At 50.4% G+C, this 19,363-nt stretch overlaps 1 protein-coding gene across 6 annotated transcripts in view; it reads left to right on the forward strand.

The window, feature by feature from the left end:
* The window catches only part of KCNQ2 (potassium voltage-gated channel subfamily Q member 2), a 67,596-nt gene that overhangs the window by 6,725 nt on the left and 41,508 nt on the right, over nucleotides 1–19,363 (forward strand). For all 6 annotated transcript variants that reach the window (XM_054392122.1, XM_054392124.1, XM_054392123.1 and 3 more), the window contains exons 2-3: nucleotides 18,740–18,830; nucleotides 18,999–19,125. In XM_054392122.1, the coding sequence (XP_054248097.1) occupies nucleotides 18,740–18,830; nucleotides 18,999–19,125 (218 nt within the window). The remainder of the gene's footprint in view (nucleotides 1–18,739; nucleotides 18,831–18,998; nucleotides 19,126–19,363) is intronic.

The raw sequence follows: 19,363 nt of genomic DNA on the forward strand, positions 1-19,363 counted from the left end.
ATCTGTCCAGTGACTTTTTGGGTGGATTGGATGTCAAAGGGCAGGTTCTTGGCAGCCTTTCCCAAGGCATGGGGAGCAGAAGAGCTGTGAGATGATCTGCTTCTCCCTCCTGCTGCTGCAGAGAGGTGATGTAAAGCTACATCAGAGTCACTGGGTGCAGCATCCCTGGCTTTGCTAGCCCTGTGACTGAGCAGTCACTTGCTTTGATTCAGGATGTGCAATGCCCCAGAATGTGCAGGTGGAATGGGCTTTTGGCCAGGATTTGGTGGTGCTTAGATGCCTGCTGGGTTTCTCGCAGAAACCCAGGCTCAGGGGGGCAGGAATGCCTCCTGGAGATGCTCATTTCTCTCTGGTGACAAAGGGAGCCCCAGTTCCCTCTTACGTCTCAGGTGAAATCTGTGTAGGATGAGCTTAGGTAGCAAAGGGAAGGGACAGGGCTGTGCACAACTTCAAACTGAAGTGAGCTGAACCATCTCCCACCTCCTGCCACAGCTTGCAGGAGCTCGAAAGCCAGAGCTACACTGTGGGCACCCTGCCAGGTAAAGTCAAGGTGAGAGGTGGTGCTGATCCACATTGAAATGGGATGGCCAGGACCTGAGATCCACATTTACTCAGCCATCTTTGAGACGCAGTTTTGAGGAGGAAACCTTTCTAGCAAAGCCTGCTCTGCTCTTGAGCCCAGAACCAGGGGAAATCAGAAGGCAATCAAGCCTTGTTAATACTGATTCAAAGTCCTAAACAGCTGCAGTTGTGTTCTTCCTGGTTTTGATGCCTCCCCAGGAAGGGTGGGACAGGGCAATGGAGACAGGCAGGGTCGGAGGGAATGATTGTCCCTGCTTGGGTTAGGCAGTGACCTCTCTCTGTCTTGTCCAACTAGGACAAGATTGGAAGAGGCAGAGGTTGTTGCCTTCTGGAGGGTCTTTACCAGGGTTTCACAAATGCCTCGTTTGCAAACAAGCGCTGATCTGCCTGGCAGTGCTGCTTCCTCCTTCAGAGCTCTACCAGCCTGAGGAGGTGACTCTGCTGAAGTAAGACACTGCTGGGTGGCAGCTGAGCTGCTGCTGCCATAGATGAGTGTGGCAGGGCAGGCAATCCCAACACTGCTTCCACGGGTGTGCTGTCACTCTCTAAAGTTGTTATGATGCCCAGGAATTAACAAAGAGCTGGCAGCAGCCCTGACTCAAAGGTGACTCATGCACACCTCTGCCTCCTGGGTGAATGTAGTAGTTTGTGTTTGAGTACCTGCTGTGTGAGCTGGTCACAGCCTTGGCTGGTTATGGTTGGAAAATCTAATAGGTGGTGCAAAAAGAATGGAAAAGCCTTAGTCACACAACAGTTAAATACCAACAAAAAACTTCTTTCCATTAATATGGCAGCAGTGATCAAGCACCTCTGGTGGAAATGGAATCATAGAATTGTTTTGGCTGGAAGATGTCTTCAATATCATCAGGTCCAATCCTTAAGCCAGCACTGCCAGGGCACCACTAAACCATGGTCCTCAGCACCACATCTCCTGGGCTTTGAAACCCCTCCAGGATGGGGACTGCACCACTGCCCTGGGCAGCCTGGGCCAGGCTTTGACAACCCTTTTGGGGAAAAAATTGTTCCTCATGTCCAACCTAAACCTCCCATGGTGCAACTTGAAGTCATCTCCTCTTCTTCCTTAGTAAAAGAGACCAACCCTCACCTGGCTCCAACTTCCTTTCAAGGGGCTATAGAGAGCCAAAGGTCTCCCCTCAGCCTCCATTTCTTCAGGCTGAACACCCCCAGCTCTCTCAGCTGCTCCTATTCAGACTTGGGCTCTGGAGCAGTCTGCAAGCTTCTGTGCCGCAAGCCAAACCAAGCCAGTCCCTGCTGTAAGGACATCACACCAAAGAGCCAAGGCAGATGAGAAGCCATTGGTGGGGACCTGCTGGGAAATGGTGGCTTTGTTCCACTTTTTAACAGTGTTTGTCCAACTTTCTCTTTGCTTTTGAATTGCTGGGTTGGTTTCTAATTGTGCTTCTTGGGTGTGCAAAAGAATGGTCATGGCTTGGGTTGGAAGGGACCTTAAAGATCATCCAGTTGCAACCCCCTGCCGTGGGCAAGGACACCTTCCACTGGAGCAGGTTGCTGAAGGCCCTGTCCAAGCTGGCCTTGGCCACCTTCAGGGAGGGGAAAGCAAGGTCTGCTTTGAGTAGAGCAGCCTGCCAGGGACATGGGCCAGCCTCTTTGGTGGGAAATCCACCTCAGCAGAGGTGACTTTGGGCTGGGAGGAGCAAGGCAGCATCTTGCCTGGGTAGGCAGAGCACCCACACTGGGATGGTTTGTTGTGATCTTGGTGTTGATTACAAATGCAGTGTGCAGAGGGCTGTGAAATGGCTCACTGACGCTCTCCCTCTTCAGGTATCAGCTGTGGTGTGAAGTGACTGCTGGGAGACTTTGCTGCTTGTTTATGAGCTCTTGCACAACTTGGAGTCTCAAGTGGCCATTAAATGAGTTTATGGTGCTCAGAGGTTTGTTATCTGAAGATAAAATGGATGTCAGTGCACTCCCATCTTTCACTCAGAAGGAAAGGAGTTAAATATAAATATGTATTATAGATGGACCTACCAGGGTCCATTTTGCCTCCTGCCACTTCAAGCTGTATGGTGGTTATGCCTGAGTGCTTCCAGGATGTTCAGGGGAAAACAAAACCTCTCTCCAGTAATGAGCACTCATTGGCCTTGAGTCAGATAAGCTGCATGAAGGGCTTGGGCTGGTGTGGCCATGGGTTCAATGTTGAACACTGATTTCATGAGGTTCATCCATCCTCTCCTTCTGCATCTTGCAGGGCTGGGAATGCCATCCTTGTCCAGTTAACCTCTTGCTGGGCTGGCCTCCAGTTTTCCTGAGGGCTATTAGCAAGGATTTGTGCTCTAAGGAGGACTGGTGAGCTCCCTGAGTCATCTCCTTAGGCAGGGAGATTTCTTTCAGTCTGTGACACTCCTGGCACTGGGTCTCTCTTCTGCTTTTGTATCCTGCCCTGACTCTATATAAAGATGCAAGGCTTGAATGAGCAGCAAGACCACCTCTCCAGGGGCTCCATCCTTTGTAAGCTTGATGCTGCTGGTCCCGCTTCCTGTCTGAAGGAACATGGTCGTCTGCAGCATGGGTAGGGGTCTGGATGGGATGTTTGTCTCTCTGCTAGGACACCTTGCAGGGATGCAGTGCACTGGTGTCCAGACCTGGAAGCAAGAGTTTTCAACTGGAGAAGGGTAGGGGAATGATTTTTAAACTAGAGAAAGGGAGATTGAGAGTGGATATTAGCAAGAAGGTCTTTACCATGATAGTGGTGAAATATTGGATCAGGTTGCCCATGGTGGAGGCCCCATCTCAGGAGACATTCAAGGTTAGGATTGATGTGGCTCTGAGCAACCTGCTCTAGCTGGGGATGTCCCTGCTGGCTGCAGGGGGTTTGGATTGGATAACCTTTAAAAGTCCCTTCCACCCCAAACCATTCTCTGATGTTTTTTCTAGTGGCTCATGACCAAGAAGGAAGCAGGAGTTGCACCTTCCTTTTTCCCCTGAGGTTGATTTGCTGATGTTGAGGTTTTGGCTGGTGGGATTTCTTTTAATTAGGAGAGAAGAGAGATTTGCAAGGTGCTGTCATTCTCTAGTGGTATCAGAAAAGGGACTGGAGGCACCCTGGGTAAATGCAGACAGGCTCCTCTGAAATACTGCCAATGCCAGAGGAATGTCCCTGTGCCATTTCTCCTGGGATGTCCCTTCTCAGGCTCCTCTCCAGCCTGTTTGGTGGCCTTGTAGAAAGCTGCCTCATTGCATATGAGTTTGGGAGCTTGAGGGTGCAAGGAGAGCCCCTCAGGTACCATCTCTCTGGGGAGCTGCAGAGAAGCCAGAAGCTGATGGCAGCATTCATCCACAAGCTGACTTCACACTCAATTAAACCTCACCCTGAGCCAGAGGGACAAGTCCTGATGTCATTATGTCTGAGCTAAATTGCTGGCACTTCATGAGGGCTCCATTGCCTGAGGGACCAACACATTTAATCTGTATCAGCACTGCAGAAACTTTGTTAATGTGACCTCCTGGCTTGGTCCTTGTGGCTCCTGGATGCTCATCACTCTGGTTGTCTTTTTCTTAGTGATGGCTGTTTGTCTTTTTGTGTTGTGGGTTTTTTTTTTCCTCAGTTATGGCTGTTTCTTCTAGGGAGGAAAACCACCTGGAGAAGAGAGAACTTCCTAAGCTCTGTGTGATTTGTCAGGCCACAGAGTTGGCCATTGAATTTTTCTTGTTTTCCATGATTTTCACTTCAACATCAAGATATTTTTGTAATATTCTTATTTAGCAGCTTCTCTCTTCTACCAGCTAATGAGGGGTAGGAAGAACTTCTGCATTGACCTTTTGTTACTGCTGATGTTTTTCTTTTCCATCACAGAAATGAGAAATAATTTGAAATCTTCTCTGAGCTGCCCCTTTAAGCCCTTAGACTGAACTCCCCCTGAGGCATGTTTGTGGGTGGTGGGAACATCTCAAGTCATGCTGGAGCGTGCTCAGAGCTAGCTGCTGAGGCTTAGATTGGTAGATCTCCCATCTAAACCTGGGATAAATAACACCAAGGAGGTCTGAAAAGTGATTTTAAGTGGGTGATGGGTTAACCTTCCCTAGTATGAGGTTGTGAATACAGGGGAAGGGGAAGAAAGTGCCTGAAGGGAATGGAATGGAACTCTGTGTGCCTGCCCCTCTGCTTCTCCTGGGAGGTGGGGATGTAGACATCTACAAGTGAGTGAGACACATTCCACCCTCAGGTCTCCATTTTGTGCTTTGGAACAGCCAAATCTGAGAGACCTGCTATAGTAGGACAGGGCTTGATGTTCCCTGGGCTTGACTCATCCATGTGCAAGAACTCAAGCACCTGAGGAGCACCCCCACTGAATCTGCCATTTGTACCACCCCTCTTTGCAAGCACTCTACAGAGCAAAGAAGCCTCTGTGGGTCTGTGCTTTGTGCAGAGCTTTTGCCCAACACCAGTTCCCTGCAGAGAAACTGCTTCAGCCTCCTAAATGAGTCCCAGTCCTACCAGGCCTTGCTCTTTTGGCCCTTTTCCCCATGTGAGGAGATTGCTATTAAGAACCCCAGGGAAATTAAGTAAGTTAATGGATTGTCAGCACCTATCTGTGACTGGGAAGGCTTGGAACCCCTCTGGTGTGAGGCCAGGCTGAGGGAATGGGAATCCTTCAGCCTGGAGGAGTGAGAGCTCCAGGGACATCTTCGGGTGGCCTTCCAGTAGTTCAAGAGGCTGATCAGAAATTTTTTGAGCAGGGCCTGTTGTGACAGAACAAGAGGTGATGGTTTGAACTCGAAGAGAGAGATTCAGACTGGAGAGAAGGGAAAAGTGTTTGACACTGAGGGTGTTGAGAGCCTGGCCCAGGCTGCCCAGAGAGGTGGGAGCTGCCCCATCCCTGGCACCACTGCAGGTCAGGTTGTTTGTGACTCTGATCAGCCTGCTCTGGTTGCAGATGTCTCTCTGACTGCAGGGGGTTGGACTGGATGAAGTTTGAAGGTCCCTTCCAAGCCAAACTACTCAGCCACATCCCAATGGGATGTGAGTTTGGAAGAGTGGTTGGAACCCAGTCTGCCCCTGCAATGACATTCTCTGATGGCTGCGGTGGGCTGCTGGTATCTTCACCTCATATGTGAGGAACAGGGATGAGTAGAGCAGCCCAGGGAGGTAGCACAGACCTGATGGGGCAGCTTCTTTATTCTTCATTTGCTAAAAGCACAGCAGAAATGAAGATTAATGAAACCTTTTTGTTCCCTTTCCTCTCCCTTCTCCCCACCCCCCCCCCCCTTCCTCTCTCTCTTTGCTGTTTCTAGGGAAGACAGAAACTGTGCTAGGGAGGAGGCTAAGCTCCAAGCATCCTTTCATGAAGGCAGCATATGGTCCCCATGGGACTGCAGGGAAAGGCCCTGTAGTTATGGGGAGTGTCCTGTGAGGCTGGGTTACACAACCAGGACAGAGCTGCTCCTGCCTGGGTCTGGCAGCAGCAGGCTGCTGATGCTGTAGCTCAGGCTCCTACCTGGCTGTTATCCATTCGGAGCTGCTCAGCAGGTGTCCCCAGGGCGCAGCGCAGACCATCGCATGGCTCCGAGCCATGAGGGAGGCAGTGAGGAGAGCTCAGGATCATGAAAGGGCCATTTGATACTTACAGTCCTGGTGACATAATTCCCAGACAGCCTGAGAGACCTGGAGCCGGCTGGTGAGTGGCCAGGGAGACCTTGCTCCCATGGCACCGAGGGAAGGTGACTCCTGCCCAGCCCTGGCAGGAGCAGGCGACCCTGATGGAGAATTCCTGCTGTGATCTCCGCTTGTGAGCTCCGCACTGCCTGCTGCTGCCTGGCTCAAGAGTTAGCAGCCAGGAAAGGGATTTAGGCCTCCAGCAACTGCCTTGAGATGCCACAGGGGAAGACTGACACCTTGGGTGTGGTGCTGGGCATGCCCTGGTGTCATGTGCTTGGAGGACATAGATTTAGACTGGGTATTAGGTGTAGGACTTGGAGAGCAGATTGGGACTGGAGATGAGGAAGAACTTTCTAGTGAGGGTGGAGAGACACTGGCACAGGCTGTCCATGGAGGCTGTGGATGCCTCCTCCCTGGGGGGGCTCAAGGCTAGGCTGGACAGGGCCTTGAGCAACCTGGGCTGGTGGAAGGTGTCCCTGGCAGGGAGCTGGAACTGGATGATCTTTAAGGTCCCTTCCAAGCCATTCTGTGATGTTGCTCTGGGGTGGTGGTGTGCTGCCGTTTAAGATGCTGCTGGTGGCTTTGGTTACTGGTGTGCTTTGCAGTGGTTTTCTGTCAGGCTTTATTCTACTCTAGAAGGATTTATTGCTGAGGGTCCTGGGCATGTCCTGAGCCATGTATGGGCTTAACTCATCTGTACCCCTGATCATATGAGTTTCCCAGTGTTGGAGCTAAGGTATGGAGGAATTTGGAGACCTGGGATAGCCTTTGGCATAAGCCAACATTCCTGCTCCCTGTACTGTAACCCCAGTCTGTCCCTCTTCCAACAAGAAGAATCATTCCCCATGCAGAAAAGGAGGCTTCAGCCTGTCCTGTCAGGCCTTCCTGGGCTTTGAATTAAATATTGTCTGCGATCTCCATTACAAAGGTTGTTTGAGCACAGCTACTTATCAGAACAGACAACATTCCAGTTCTGTACTTAACAGTTGGCTTCATCTGCTGTTGGGATTTACAATGAATGAGAAGAGTTTAAAATAATGGCAATAAAAATCATGAGAGGCTGAAACTGGAAGTAAGAAGGCCTTAGAGGTCTTTTCCAATGAAACAGTTTTATGATTCTAAATGTAGAGAAGTGACATCTTTGCAAAAGGAAGTCCACTTCTCTGTCCCAGTGTGTGGTCTTGGGGGCTGTACCTTTGTACCTTCTGTCTAGAATGAGCTCTAATAAAAATTCATTAGCATTAATAGGCTGGAGAGCATTGGATGCTGTGACTTCCACCATGATGGGTTACAGGTTCCTCTCTGGAGGTCCACAGAGCAAACACCAGCTGGTAAAAATCCCAAGCAAGCCAAACCTCGTCAGGTTAGTGGAGCAGAGACTCAATGATCTTGAAGTTTTTCCAATCTAAATGGTTCGGTTTCTGTACCTTTGGCTAAGAAGGTGCAGATGCAGAGCAGAGGTCCCTTGCCCAGTACAAGTTCCAGCCAGCTGCTGAGCTCAGGGATGGGTTTGTTGTTTTCTCTACAAGCCCAAAGCTTTGGCTGCAGGTTGCACCAATTTGCAGGGTCAGATTTTTGTGTGTAAGAAACTGAGTGGTACCTGCTGCTTTGCAAGAGATTGGATTGCAGCAGCAGTAACCCAGGCCATGCTCCTGCTGTTATTGTTGCAGAAGTGTCTTGCTCCACAGCTGGGCACATCTGTGCTTGGCCAGGCACTGTCTGTACCAGAGCTGCTCGGTGTGACCCAGGCAGATGACCCTTTGCTTTTTCCCCAGGAAATAAATGCTGGAAACTGGCTTGGGAGTGGGCTGGAAATTGAAGGCAGGGTCTTGCTGCTGTCATGCTGGGGCTGGTTTCTTCTGTATCCCATGGGAGAGGCACTGTTCCCTCCTGCTCCTGAGCAAAGCTGTAACAGCTCTCCCAGGCAGCAGGAGATGGCAGGATGCTGCAGGGCTGGTGGGGCTGCAGGGGGACTTGGATTGTGCCTGAGAAAAGAGTTAAAAGCAGGTTTTTGTGAGCCTTTGCCTGCCATTTTAAAGGGGAAGGATGTTTCCCTGGCAACGAGATGGATGCTTCCCAGCAGAGCATATGGCTTCCATCACTGTGATTTCCCAGTGTGTTGAAATGGCAGCCAGATAATCTCTCCTCAGCTTGAATGTGGCCATGCCCTGGGTTCCTGCTACTCTGCAGCTTTACAAAATGCTGGATCCAGCTCCTCTAGAGCTGGCCTTACTCCCATCCTGACCCAGAGCTGGAGCTGGTGCGGTCCCATGTCAGGACCTTTGCAAAAAGGGAACTGAGCATCACTCAGAGCAAGGAGCTGCAGAGCAGGCAGGAAAACCTTCCCTGCCTCTGCTGCCTCTCACCAACCAAGCAGCTCCTCCTCGAACATGATCTGCAGCCCTCTCTTCCTATTCTCCTCACTGTTTTAAATCATTTTTAGATTTTTCCCCCTTTCACCACACAATCATCTGCCTCTTTCAGCTTGCTATTTATTGTTGTGTTTACTGGCACAAGGAAATAAGGAGAGGGAACAAACCTCTCACTTGCTGGTTGGGGATGATCTGGGGGAGCTGGTTGCTGGGAGCTGCTGGTTCTCCCAGGCTGGCTGATGTGTGCTCACATGTCAGCTTCCTCCAAGGGGCAAAAGCAGGGTGGTGTTCTCATTGCTGCCCATCTCTGGCTCTTCATTCTGTGGCAAATTTGATGGAATTTGGCTAACAAGTCCAAATATTGGGCAGAGACCCTGAGGCAGCCAGGCAGCATAATCTCAGGAGCCTCATTGCCTTAGGGACAAGCATAGCTTATAACGATCTTCTCAATGCATGTAAATCTGAAGGGAGGTCAAGAGGATGGGGCTGATGGTGTCCAGCAACAGGACAAGGGGCAATGGGCACACTCTGGAACCCACAAGGTTCTATCAGAACAGGGGGAAAATTTTTTTTGCTGTGAGGGTGCAGAGCCCTAGAGCAGGTTGCCCAGAGAGGCTGTGGAGCCTCCTTCTCTGGAGGCTTTCAAAGCCTGCCTGGATGTGTTCCTGTGCAACTTTCCTAGATGAACCTGTGAGGCTTGGACTAGATCTCTGGAGGTCCCTTCCAGTGCCCACCATGCTGTGATTGTCATAGCTGGGGAGGTTCATTCATGCACCCTAGTGGTGCTGGGGCTGGTTTGTGGCTGAGAGCAGCAGAACCCAGGCTCAGGGCTTGGGATCCAGCTGGGCAGGGTGAACTTCAACAACATTAAAAAGTTGTGCTGCACTGCAGGGACTGGAGGAGATGTGGATCATTCTTCCCCTCTTCCACTGATGGAAGTTTTGGGGGATCTATGGATGAGGCAATGAGCCAAAAAGCACATGCTGGCTCTCACCCCTCTACCCTGACTGCAGCAGACCCTCCAAGGCTGCCTACCCTGAAATGCTCTAAAGATGAAGCTCCCTTGGAACTGAGCTTCTCTTTATTTCTTTCAATGGGATCACAGCTTCCCCTTCCTCTCTGGGGTGTTTAGCTGGGGCAACCTCTCCCCCTGCAAAGTGCTCTTGATGATGGAGGGGCTGTCCTGTGCTCCCCTCAGTGCTGGGAGCTGAGCCATGCTCCCTTGATCTTTCTCCCACACCTGGCCACCCACATGCTGCATGGAGGAAGAGAGAGACAGTCAAGTGATTGAATTGTCTGTTGGCTCTGGGGATTAATTTATCAGGTGCAAGGTGAGGCTATGCCCTGGCAGACTTGGTGCTGAGCAGGTGGGGCTGCCCTGCTCCCAGCAGGACCAAGCAGGAGCTGGTTGTGCTCTGCTGTAAGCAAATGAGGCCCTGATGTGGGTGGTGGCAGGAGGATGGATGCTCCTGGAGAGCAGCAAATCTGGCTAGAGCTCAGGAAAGCCAGAGAGGGGAGACTGGAAAGACTTTGAATTCAGAGTTGTAGCTATTTATTATAGGATCATGGAATGGATTGGGTTGGAGGGGACCTTCAGAACCATCTCTTTGTTATCTCAGTGAAGCTAAGCAGAGCTGGACTGGCAGCTGCTATGGTGCACACCTACCTGCCTGCTTCAGCAGTTTTTCAGGTCTAGAGAGCACTGCCTGCTCAAGCCTGAGCTCTCTGCAGATCTGTTTATGGTTTGTATCCCTTCACCCCCACCAGCTCCTCTGGGCCTGCCTGTCCACATGGCCAAGGGCTGCCACCCCAAACAAGAGCAGCTTCACAGCCATTGAAAGCATCGGGACCATATTCTGCCACCTTGCCAGGGAGCAGCAGGCTGGCCTGGTGATGTGGGGGAGGGCTGCAAAGCTCTAAGGCTGGTCTGCTACTGCTTGTTGGACCCAGTTCTGTGGCTTTGTGTATGCCAAGCCTGAGTGTCCCTCAGGCATTGCAGGGTTTGGACCTTGCTGAGCTGCTCCCTCTCTTGTGGCAGTGCAGCCCCCTTGGCTTTTGGGGTTATTCCTGATGTGCTGTGGAGAAGAACTGCAGAGAGGGAGCATGGTCCTGCTGACTGCAGCACTCTCATTATTCCTCTGTGGACTTTTCGTTTCGCCCAAGGTGGTGTGTGTGTGTGTGGGGGTCTTCATCTTCTGGGGACTGAAATCAAAAGGCTGTGAATCAGCCTCTCCTGCTTCTTGGCTCTGAGCTCCTTCCTAATCACTAGCTGTGACAAGAGAAGTAAAATTAAACAGATGGTGAAATTACCAACTCTGAGACATATTCCATGGATGGTTTGCAAATACTTATTTCTTTTCCCCAAGACTCAGTTAATTAAACTGATGAGCAAATGAAATTAACAGTGCTTCTGGGTAATGCTTGTGGGTTACCCTTCAGTGTTATTGGTGCAAATCACATTCTTGCCTTCTCAATACTGAGGCATGAAGTTGAGGTTGGACCCTGGGAAGTGGTCAGGGCATCTACATGCCTTCAGCTCTTGTTCTGTAGTGATAGCACAAGGAGCAGAGGTTTGATACTAGAGCAGGGAAGGTTTAGATTGGACATTAGGAAGCTCTCCACTATAAGGGTGGTGAGACACTGGAATGGGTTGCCCAGAGAAGTTGTTTGCCTCATCCCTGGAAGGGTTTAAGGCCAGGCTGGATGAGGCCTTGAGCAACCTGGCCTGGTGGAAGGTGTCCATGGCAGGGGGGTTGGAACTGGATGATCTTGAAGGTTCCTTCCCAACCATTCTATGGAATCTTTGTCTGTCCTTTGCTGTTATCTGGGAGAGAGCCCTGGGGTCCTGCTTTTACAGAAACACAAAGTGTGGGCTGAGGCATAGGCAAAGTGAGAGTTTTTAGTGTTTTTCTCCAAGTCAGCAGAAAGATTTTGAGCCATTTAGTTGCCTGCTGTGGGTCTGAAGTGGTTCATGTGACTGCTGAGGGCTGCCAAGCCTCTCTGTCCCTGCGGAGGCTCCCAGCGAGGGTTGGAGGTGCTGTGATTCTTGGTGCTGTAAGACTCCTGCAAGGCAGAGACGTGGAGGCAAAGCTAAAGATGCTGAGAGAGAGCTTGTCCTTCATGGGCAGGAGTCTTTGGGCTCTGGTTGAATTGCAGCCTCTGGGACAGACCTTTGAGAATCCAGCAGCTATTCCTGTCTGCAGCAGCAGCCAGCCCTGTGCATTTTTGGGACCAGCTCCCCAGCTCCAATTAGACCAGAGCCTATTTTTGTATATCCCATTCCCTTGAGGGATGTTTAGATGAGATGCAGCTTTACATTTCACAGGGACATCTTGCTTTTAACCCAGTTTTAGAGCTCAGTTAAGTCAGGTCAGGTGCCTTGGCCAGTTCAAGCACAGAATCAGGGAATGGGTTGGGTTGGAAGGGACCCTTGAAGGTCATCCAGTCCAACCCCCTGCAGTCAGAGGGATATCTGCAGCTGGAGCAGGTTGCTCTGACTCCCAAACATCCTGACCTGGGATGGTGGCAGGGATGGGGCAGCTCCCGGCAACCTGGACCAGGCTCTCCCCACCTTCAGTGTCAACCACTTCTCCCTTCTCTCCAGTCTGAATCTCTCTCTTTGAGTTCAAACCATCACCCCTGTCCTGGAAGACCACCAGAACATCTCCCTGGGCCCTTCCCTTCTCCAGACTGAGAGTTAGACCCAGCAAGAGGATGATTTATTTTTATTTCTCCTTGCTCCAACCACGCAGCAAAGCCCTGAGCTTCTTCAACTCATTTCTTTTTTTTGAGGTGGTCCAGAAAAGCAGGGCTTTGTCCTTAGGAAGTAGTTTTGATACATAAAAAGGTTGGATTAAGAAGGTTTGTCTTCCTGTACTCAAGAGAAATGATTTCTCAGGGGCAGGGAAGAAGCAGAGTCTGTGCTGGGGGAATACCCTGAGGGATGGAAGAGAGGCAGCAACTCAGAGCACATTCATCAATATTAATGGGAGGGAAAGCTGCTGTCTCATGCAATACCCAAATTATTCAGATTGAAATCTGAGTAAATGCCTGTGCAGGCATTTTCCAAATTGCATGAATGTCCCACAGTTTATACTCTTCATTTACCTCCCAAAGCACCATAATTGCACTGTGGTTCTAGGATGCTCTCCCATGAACTGCTCCTGCAGCTGCCCCACCGAGTTTTTAGGAGAAAACCTCAGCCCAGCAGCAGTGAAGCACAGCAAAGAGGCAGAGAGGGTCAGGCTCCTGCCGGTGCAGGGGCTTGAGGGATGCTTTGGGGTTTCTTCCAGACAGCAGGCTCCTCTGAGGCTGTGTGCACAGAGCAAGGAGAATACACAGACAAGTACTTCCCAGTGATTCATGGTGCAGGGGGACAAAGAGGAACATCTGAGCTTAGAGCTCTGTGTGTGGTGATTATTATTAATAAGGATTTTATTTGGAGTTAAGTCAGTTTGCACCAGGAGAGGTTTAGGTTGGACATGAGGAACAATTTCATCCCCAAAAGGGTTGTCAAAGCCAGGCCTAGGCTGCCCGGGACAGTGGTGGAGTTCCCACCCCGGAGGGGTTTTCAGAGCTGTGTAGATGTGGTGCCGAGGGACATGGTTTAGTGGTGCCCTGGCAATGCTGGGGTAAGGGCTGGAATTCCCATCCTACTACTGCTCCTGTAACATGGCTTAGGATCTCTAAGACCACCTCTGTAGCCTGATTATCCCCAGGGCACCACTGAATGCAGCCTTGCTGCCTATATCTCAGCCTTCCTGGGATGGTGCTTTGGCCCTCTGGAGATGCTCCCCCACTGTCCTTAGTGCACTTGATGATGCACTGTGTGAGCAGGGTGCTTTAGCCATCATCTCAGTGCCCTGAGGAAGCACAGGAGCTCTCAAGGGTGTCCAGGGATGCCTTCACTGAAGATTTATTTAGAAGTTTATAAGCCATGGGGAGCCCTGTCTTGAGGCCAGCCTCTGTGTTGCCCTTAACGCTTTTGACCTGGAGGAGTGCCTGAGAGCCTCCAGGCTCCTCTGAGGAGCAAGATCTTGGGTGAGAGGACAGAGCATGGCTGAACCTGCTGGGAATGAGGCACCACCAGGAGCTATTTTTGGAAAGGAGAGCATTTATCAAGGCACAGGACCAAAAGGCAGGACTCCCTCACTTCTATTTTTAGCTCTGCTAGTGACAGAAGTCGCCCTGGGAGATGATTTTTGGCTGAGGGATGTGGAAACCTGGCCTTGAGGCATTTAGTCTTCTCTTTAGCCTTGTAAATGAATAGCTGGGCTGCAAATTCCAGCAGGATGGCTTTGCATGAATACAGATGATAGATGCTCCTGGCTGAGGGTAGGTGCAAGGCAACAATGCCCTCACCCCTGGAAGAGTCGTGGCATTATCAGAGCTTTCCTTCTGAGTCATTGGAATTTCAGTTGAGTTGTAAATGCTTCCATTTGGGTGATGAGGCTCTCAGTGTTCAAAGGTGTTTGACAGTCTGGGTCCCTTTGCTGGAGATGTTCTTTCACCTTGGCTTATTGCCATGGCTGCATTTTCATGGCCTTTGATTAACAGTCAGGTTTATAGATTCACAGAATGGTTTGGGTTGGAAGGGACCTTCAAGATCATTTAGTTCCAAGCCCCCTGCCATGGGCAGGAACATCTCCCACCAGCCCACGTTGCTCAAGGTCTCATCCAGCCTTGCCTTGAGCACTTCCAGGGAGGGGGCAGCCACAGCTTCCCTGGGCAACCTGTGCCAGTGTCTCCCCACTCTCACTGCCAAGAATTTCTTCCTAATCTCCAGTCCCGATCTGCCCTCTTCCAGCTCAAAGCCATTCCCCTTCATCCTATCACAAGAAGCCTTTGTAAAAGGTCCCTCCCCACCTTTCTTGTAGACCCTTCAGGCACTGGAAAGCCTCTCCAAGGTCTCCCCAGAGCCTTCATGATGCTTCAGTATTGTTTAGACTTTTTTCAGCATCTTTTCAGAGCCCCTAGCAGATGGACTGCTGGGATTACAGGTGGAGTGTCCATGGACATGTTGGGTTTATCTCAGCACAGGTATCAACACCTTGCTTGTATCCCCAAAGTAATTTTTAAGTGTTTTAAATGTTTTGAGTTGTTTTCTATTGTGCAGCTCTCAAATGCCTCTAGTTAAATACTGCTTAGTTTCCATTTTTGCTCTAATTAAACTATGAATTCCCTTTCCCATTTCCAGGGAAATCCAAGGAAAGATGGCACAATGGCTGCTTATAAGCTGGGATCTCCTCCTTGGTGCTGAGGGCCTTGAGGTGATTAACCTGAGAAGCAGGAGGATGATTCCATGTGCTTTTAATTGGGGGGGGGGGGGGGGGGGGGGGGGGGGCAGGGGAGAAGATAAGAAAAAGAGGATTTTTCCTCTTTCAAGTCATTTTAAGTATTCTTTTTTTTTTCCAAGAGGGAGTGCAGTCATTTCTTGTTCTGTTGCTAACCTGAAGCACAGTGGCTGTGGAACTGTGATATGCAGATTTTGTGCTGGGATTTAGAAGTAGTAGTAAGAAGGTTGCAGGGGTGTCCTAAGTCAACGTACCCTGTGGATGTAAAGCCATCAGATTTGCACAGCTGAGTCTGGGCTAAGCTTGAAGGCCTAAGCAACAGGCGTGAGGGATACTGGAGCAGTAGGAGGTGCTAGGTGCCTGCAGGAATGCTCAGTGAGAAGGTGCAGTGATATGAGTTGTCTTTCTCTAGTGGCTCCAAGAGGCTGAAGCCAGCTTCACTCCATGGAGAAGACAGGTCCAAAACCACACTCTGCCCTTTGCATCCCAACTTGGGTCTGGGGGAGGCTGGTGCCAGTTCCAGCCATGATCTTGTAGGACCCAGCTGCTGCCTGCTCAGGAGGAGGATATTGTCTTCTCCAAAGCTCCAAGCAGAACTGGCATCTTTAATGTAAAAATCATTAGATGGGATGTAATTAATGTTTCCTTGTTGCTCATTGACGTTTCCCAGAGTCAGGCTGCAGAGATAATTTGCTGTGATTAGATATGTAGCTTTAAAAATTAGATTCATCCCAACCTGTCTGCTATTTATTGCCCTGTTTCCCTTCCCTGGCTATCAATTATTATCAGGAAACCTTTCCTGCACTGTCTGGGTGGCTTAGGTGAAACTGAAGCAGGTAGCCTTGCTGCTCCCCACTGCCCTGCTCTGTGGGAGCTCAGGGGATAGCCCATCTCCAGTGCTGGACATTTCTCCTCCACTACCCACAAAGGCTCTGTAGCTCCTTCACAGCCTCCCAAGAGCCATGTTGACCCCAATCCCTTGGATTCAATTTCCATGCAGAAAGATTCTCTCTCTTCAGGTCCCTTTACAGCCTCACAGAGGTGAGAATCATAGAATCATTGAGGTTGGAAAAGGCCTTTAAGATCAAGTGCAAACACCAACCCAACACCTCCATGGCCACTAAACCATGTCTTTAAGTGCCATATTTATACACCTCCAGGGATGGTGACTCCTCCACCTCCCTGGGCTGGATTGAAAATGATAAAGTAATTTATTTTCCTTTTTTCTGCCCCATCAGTATCTATCATGTGCAGGAATCCTCTTCCTTGTAACATTTGTCCCTGCCTAGGGCTCCTCATTTGACCATGGCTTCGTTCTGGGTCCATCAGAGTTGGTCATCTTAGCAGAGGTGGTGTCTGAGTCTGCCTCAGACTTTCAGCACCAGCCCAGGTGTTTCACTGGGATGTTTTGTCACAAAAAGACAACCCTCACTCTATTTCTTTCATCAGTAAATGCAGGATTTTCTTTTTCCCTTCATCCCTTTCTATTTTCTTCTTTTGTTTCCCTCTTCCGTTTCTTTCATTGATTATTCATTTGTTTCTCCCTCTGTCAGAGACATTTGTAGCAAAATCTGGGCCACTCCAGGAGCAGGGCTGCCTGCCCCAGTTGCAGCTCCTCAGGCAGCTTGGAGGATGTGGGAATGGATGGAGTCCATTTGGCTGTGGGAGAGGTTGTGATAGGCTTCTTTATGGCAAGGGTTTTGAAAGAGCAGTTTGAGGAGAAAAAAAATGTTTGAGGTGAAACCCAGGAAAGACATGAAGGGACATCATGAGTGGGATTGCAAGGGACATTTGCTCTCTTTAGGCTGTTTCAAGTCTCTGGTGTGAGAAGAGGAAATTTAGGAGGAAGTTCTTTCCAGTGAGGGTGGTGAGGAATAGGCTGCCCAGGAAGGTTGTGGATACCTCCTTACTGGAGGTATCAAGGTACTCAAGGTCAAGTTGGGGATGGCTGGGCTGGTGGGAGGTGTCCCTGCCCATTGCAGGGGGTTGGAGCTGGATGATCTTGAAGGCACCTTCCAACCCGCACCATGCTGTGATTCTATGCTTTGCAGCGAGAGAAGACAATTCTCCTTATCTGAATTCATCTCGTGCTGACAAAGCTCAGCCTTGATGGAGATAGCTCAGAAGGTCCCTCCCCTGCAGCAGACAGGGACATTTCAGCCTGTGGTTGGAATCAGTGTTGCAGATCCCCCTGGTTTCACTTCTTACCCTGACACCAACAGGCTGTGAAGCTCCTTTGCCATGCAGAACAGAAAGGATCAGCCCCTACCAGCTGGACCATTCCCTATCAATATTCAAACCACAGTTGGTAGGAAAGTAAGCCAGAGCCAGACAGATGAATTATTTAATCCTTGTACAGAATGCAGCTCTCAGTTTCTCCTGCACTGTCCTACTTTGCTGCACCAGTAAAGCAATGCTTAGTAAATTAATGTCCCTCCTTTTGTTTGAGCAAGCAGTGAGCATCATGGGCTGGTGGAAACCTCCTCCATCCCTGAGCAGTGCCAGGACACATCAGTAGCTGAGTGTCAGAAGAGAGGCAAGTTTCTGCCACTCGTTTTGTGCCTTTTGACTTGCACTAGTACCTCCAGCACCCATGAAATGTGCAGAGGGAGAAGTTTTGATGGGGACAGGCTGTGATGTGCCACTTCTGAGCTGCTTTTGGGACATGGGAGCAGATGTCAGTGAGATCTGTGATGCATTCTAGAAGGGGTCTTTGACTCTGTTTTGTGGTAAATAAAAGAGATGGAACTGCTGTCAAAGCCTGGGTCCCCCCGAGTTCCTGGCAAGATGGGGCCTGCAGTGTCCCTGCAGCACCAAGATGACCTCCTGTCCCCAGGATGAGTTGGGGTGGCTCAGCCTGGAGAAGAGAGGGCTCTAGAGGGACCTTCTTGTGGCCTTTCAGTACTTAAAGGGGCTGATAAGAAAGCTGGGGACAGACTTTGAATCAGGGCCTGTTGTAACAGGACAAGGGGTGATGGTTTGAACTCAAAGAGGGAGATTCAGGCTGGAGAGAAGGGAGAAATGCTTGACAGTGAGAGTGGGGAGAGCCTGGCCCAGGTTGCCCAGAGAGGTGGGAGCTGCCCCATCCCTGGCACCACTGCAGGTCAGGTTGTTTGGGGCTCTGAGCAACCTTGCAGCTGTTCCTGCTGGCTGCAGGGGTGTTGGATTAGATGACCTTTGATGATCCCTGTAAGCCCAGAGCATTTTGTGATCCCTTGGACTGAATCAAACCCCTGCTGTGTCATGCCACAGAAGGGCATAGTGACAACCACAACCAGCCTGAAGGTCACCAGCCTTTCCTAGAATCATTTTGGTTGGAAAAGACCTTTAAGCTCATGAGTCCAACCATTTCCAGGCAGGAGGGAGTTAATCTCGAGTCTCTGCCTAACATTAAATCCACCCAAAAATGTCCTACCCTGGTAAGGATGGAGAAGCAGTGTCACTGCTGTGTGAGCAGATACCTCAGCAGAGCATCCCTGGAGTTTTCCCTGTGCCTGTGCTCAGCCTGCTCTGTGGTCTGCTGGTATCACAGTAATGAATTTCTCTGCTCACCTGCATGCTGGCTGAAAGCACTCTGCAGCAGGAGCTGAATGCTCCTTGGGGAAACCGCATCAGGGACATGAGCAGAGATGCCAGCTGGGAAGGGAACTGGCCTGGCATTGGCCAAACTGAGGACGCTCCAGTGGGTCCATCACACACAAGCTCCCAGTCAGCAGAGCTAGAGCCCTGGTGGTGTAGCAGCAGCACAGTAAGCTCTAGAGAAGCATGGCCCCAGACGTCCTCTGGGCTGCTTTGGTGGGGTGTGAGCAGTTCCTGCTCTGGAGGCTGATTCTCTCTCTCTCTCTCTGTTACAGTTTTCTCCTTGTGTTCTCCTGCCTGGTCCTATCTGTCTTTTCAACCATTGATGAGTACCAGAACAGTTCAGAAGGGGCCCTCTACATCTTGGTAAGTGCTGAGTTGCAAATGAAGCCATCAGTGAGGCTTAAGAAGTGAAATACACAAAATTCTGAGACTGGGGGTGTTTAACTGAGATTTCAGTGGTCACTGGTGAGAAGGGGACCACTGGGACCACAAGTAAGCCTTTCCTGACTAACAGCATTGTCTCCCTCCCAGGAAATTGTCACCATTGTTGTGTTTGGTGTGGAATACTTCGTGAGGATCTGGGCTGCTGGCTGCTGCTGTCGCTACCGGGGCTGGAGGGGGAGGTTGAAGTTTGCTCGCAAGCCCTTCTGTGTCATCGGTGAGAGCTGCCTCCTGCATGCTGTCAGTCACAGCCTGGGGGGGTGCAAGGGGCTTCTGGATATCCTCTTGTCCACCCACAGCATCTCACCCAGCAGCATGATGGCCAGGGGGAAGGAGACTCCACAACATCTCTGGGCAGCCTGCTCCAGGGCTCTGCACCCTCACAGCAAGGAAGTTTCTCCTCCTGTTCAGATGGAACCTTCTGGGTTTTCAAATAGAAAAACCTATTGCACACT

This window comes from Indicator indicator, chromosome 24 (assembly GCF_027791375.1).
Source record: "Indicator indicator isolate 239-I01 chromosome 24, UM_Iind_1.1, whole genome shotgun sequence".
Taxonomy (NCBI): Eukaryota; Metazoa; Chordata; class Aves; order Piciformes; family Indicatoridae; genus Indicator; species Indicator indicator.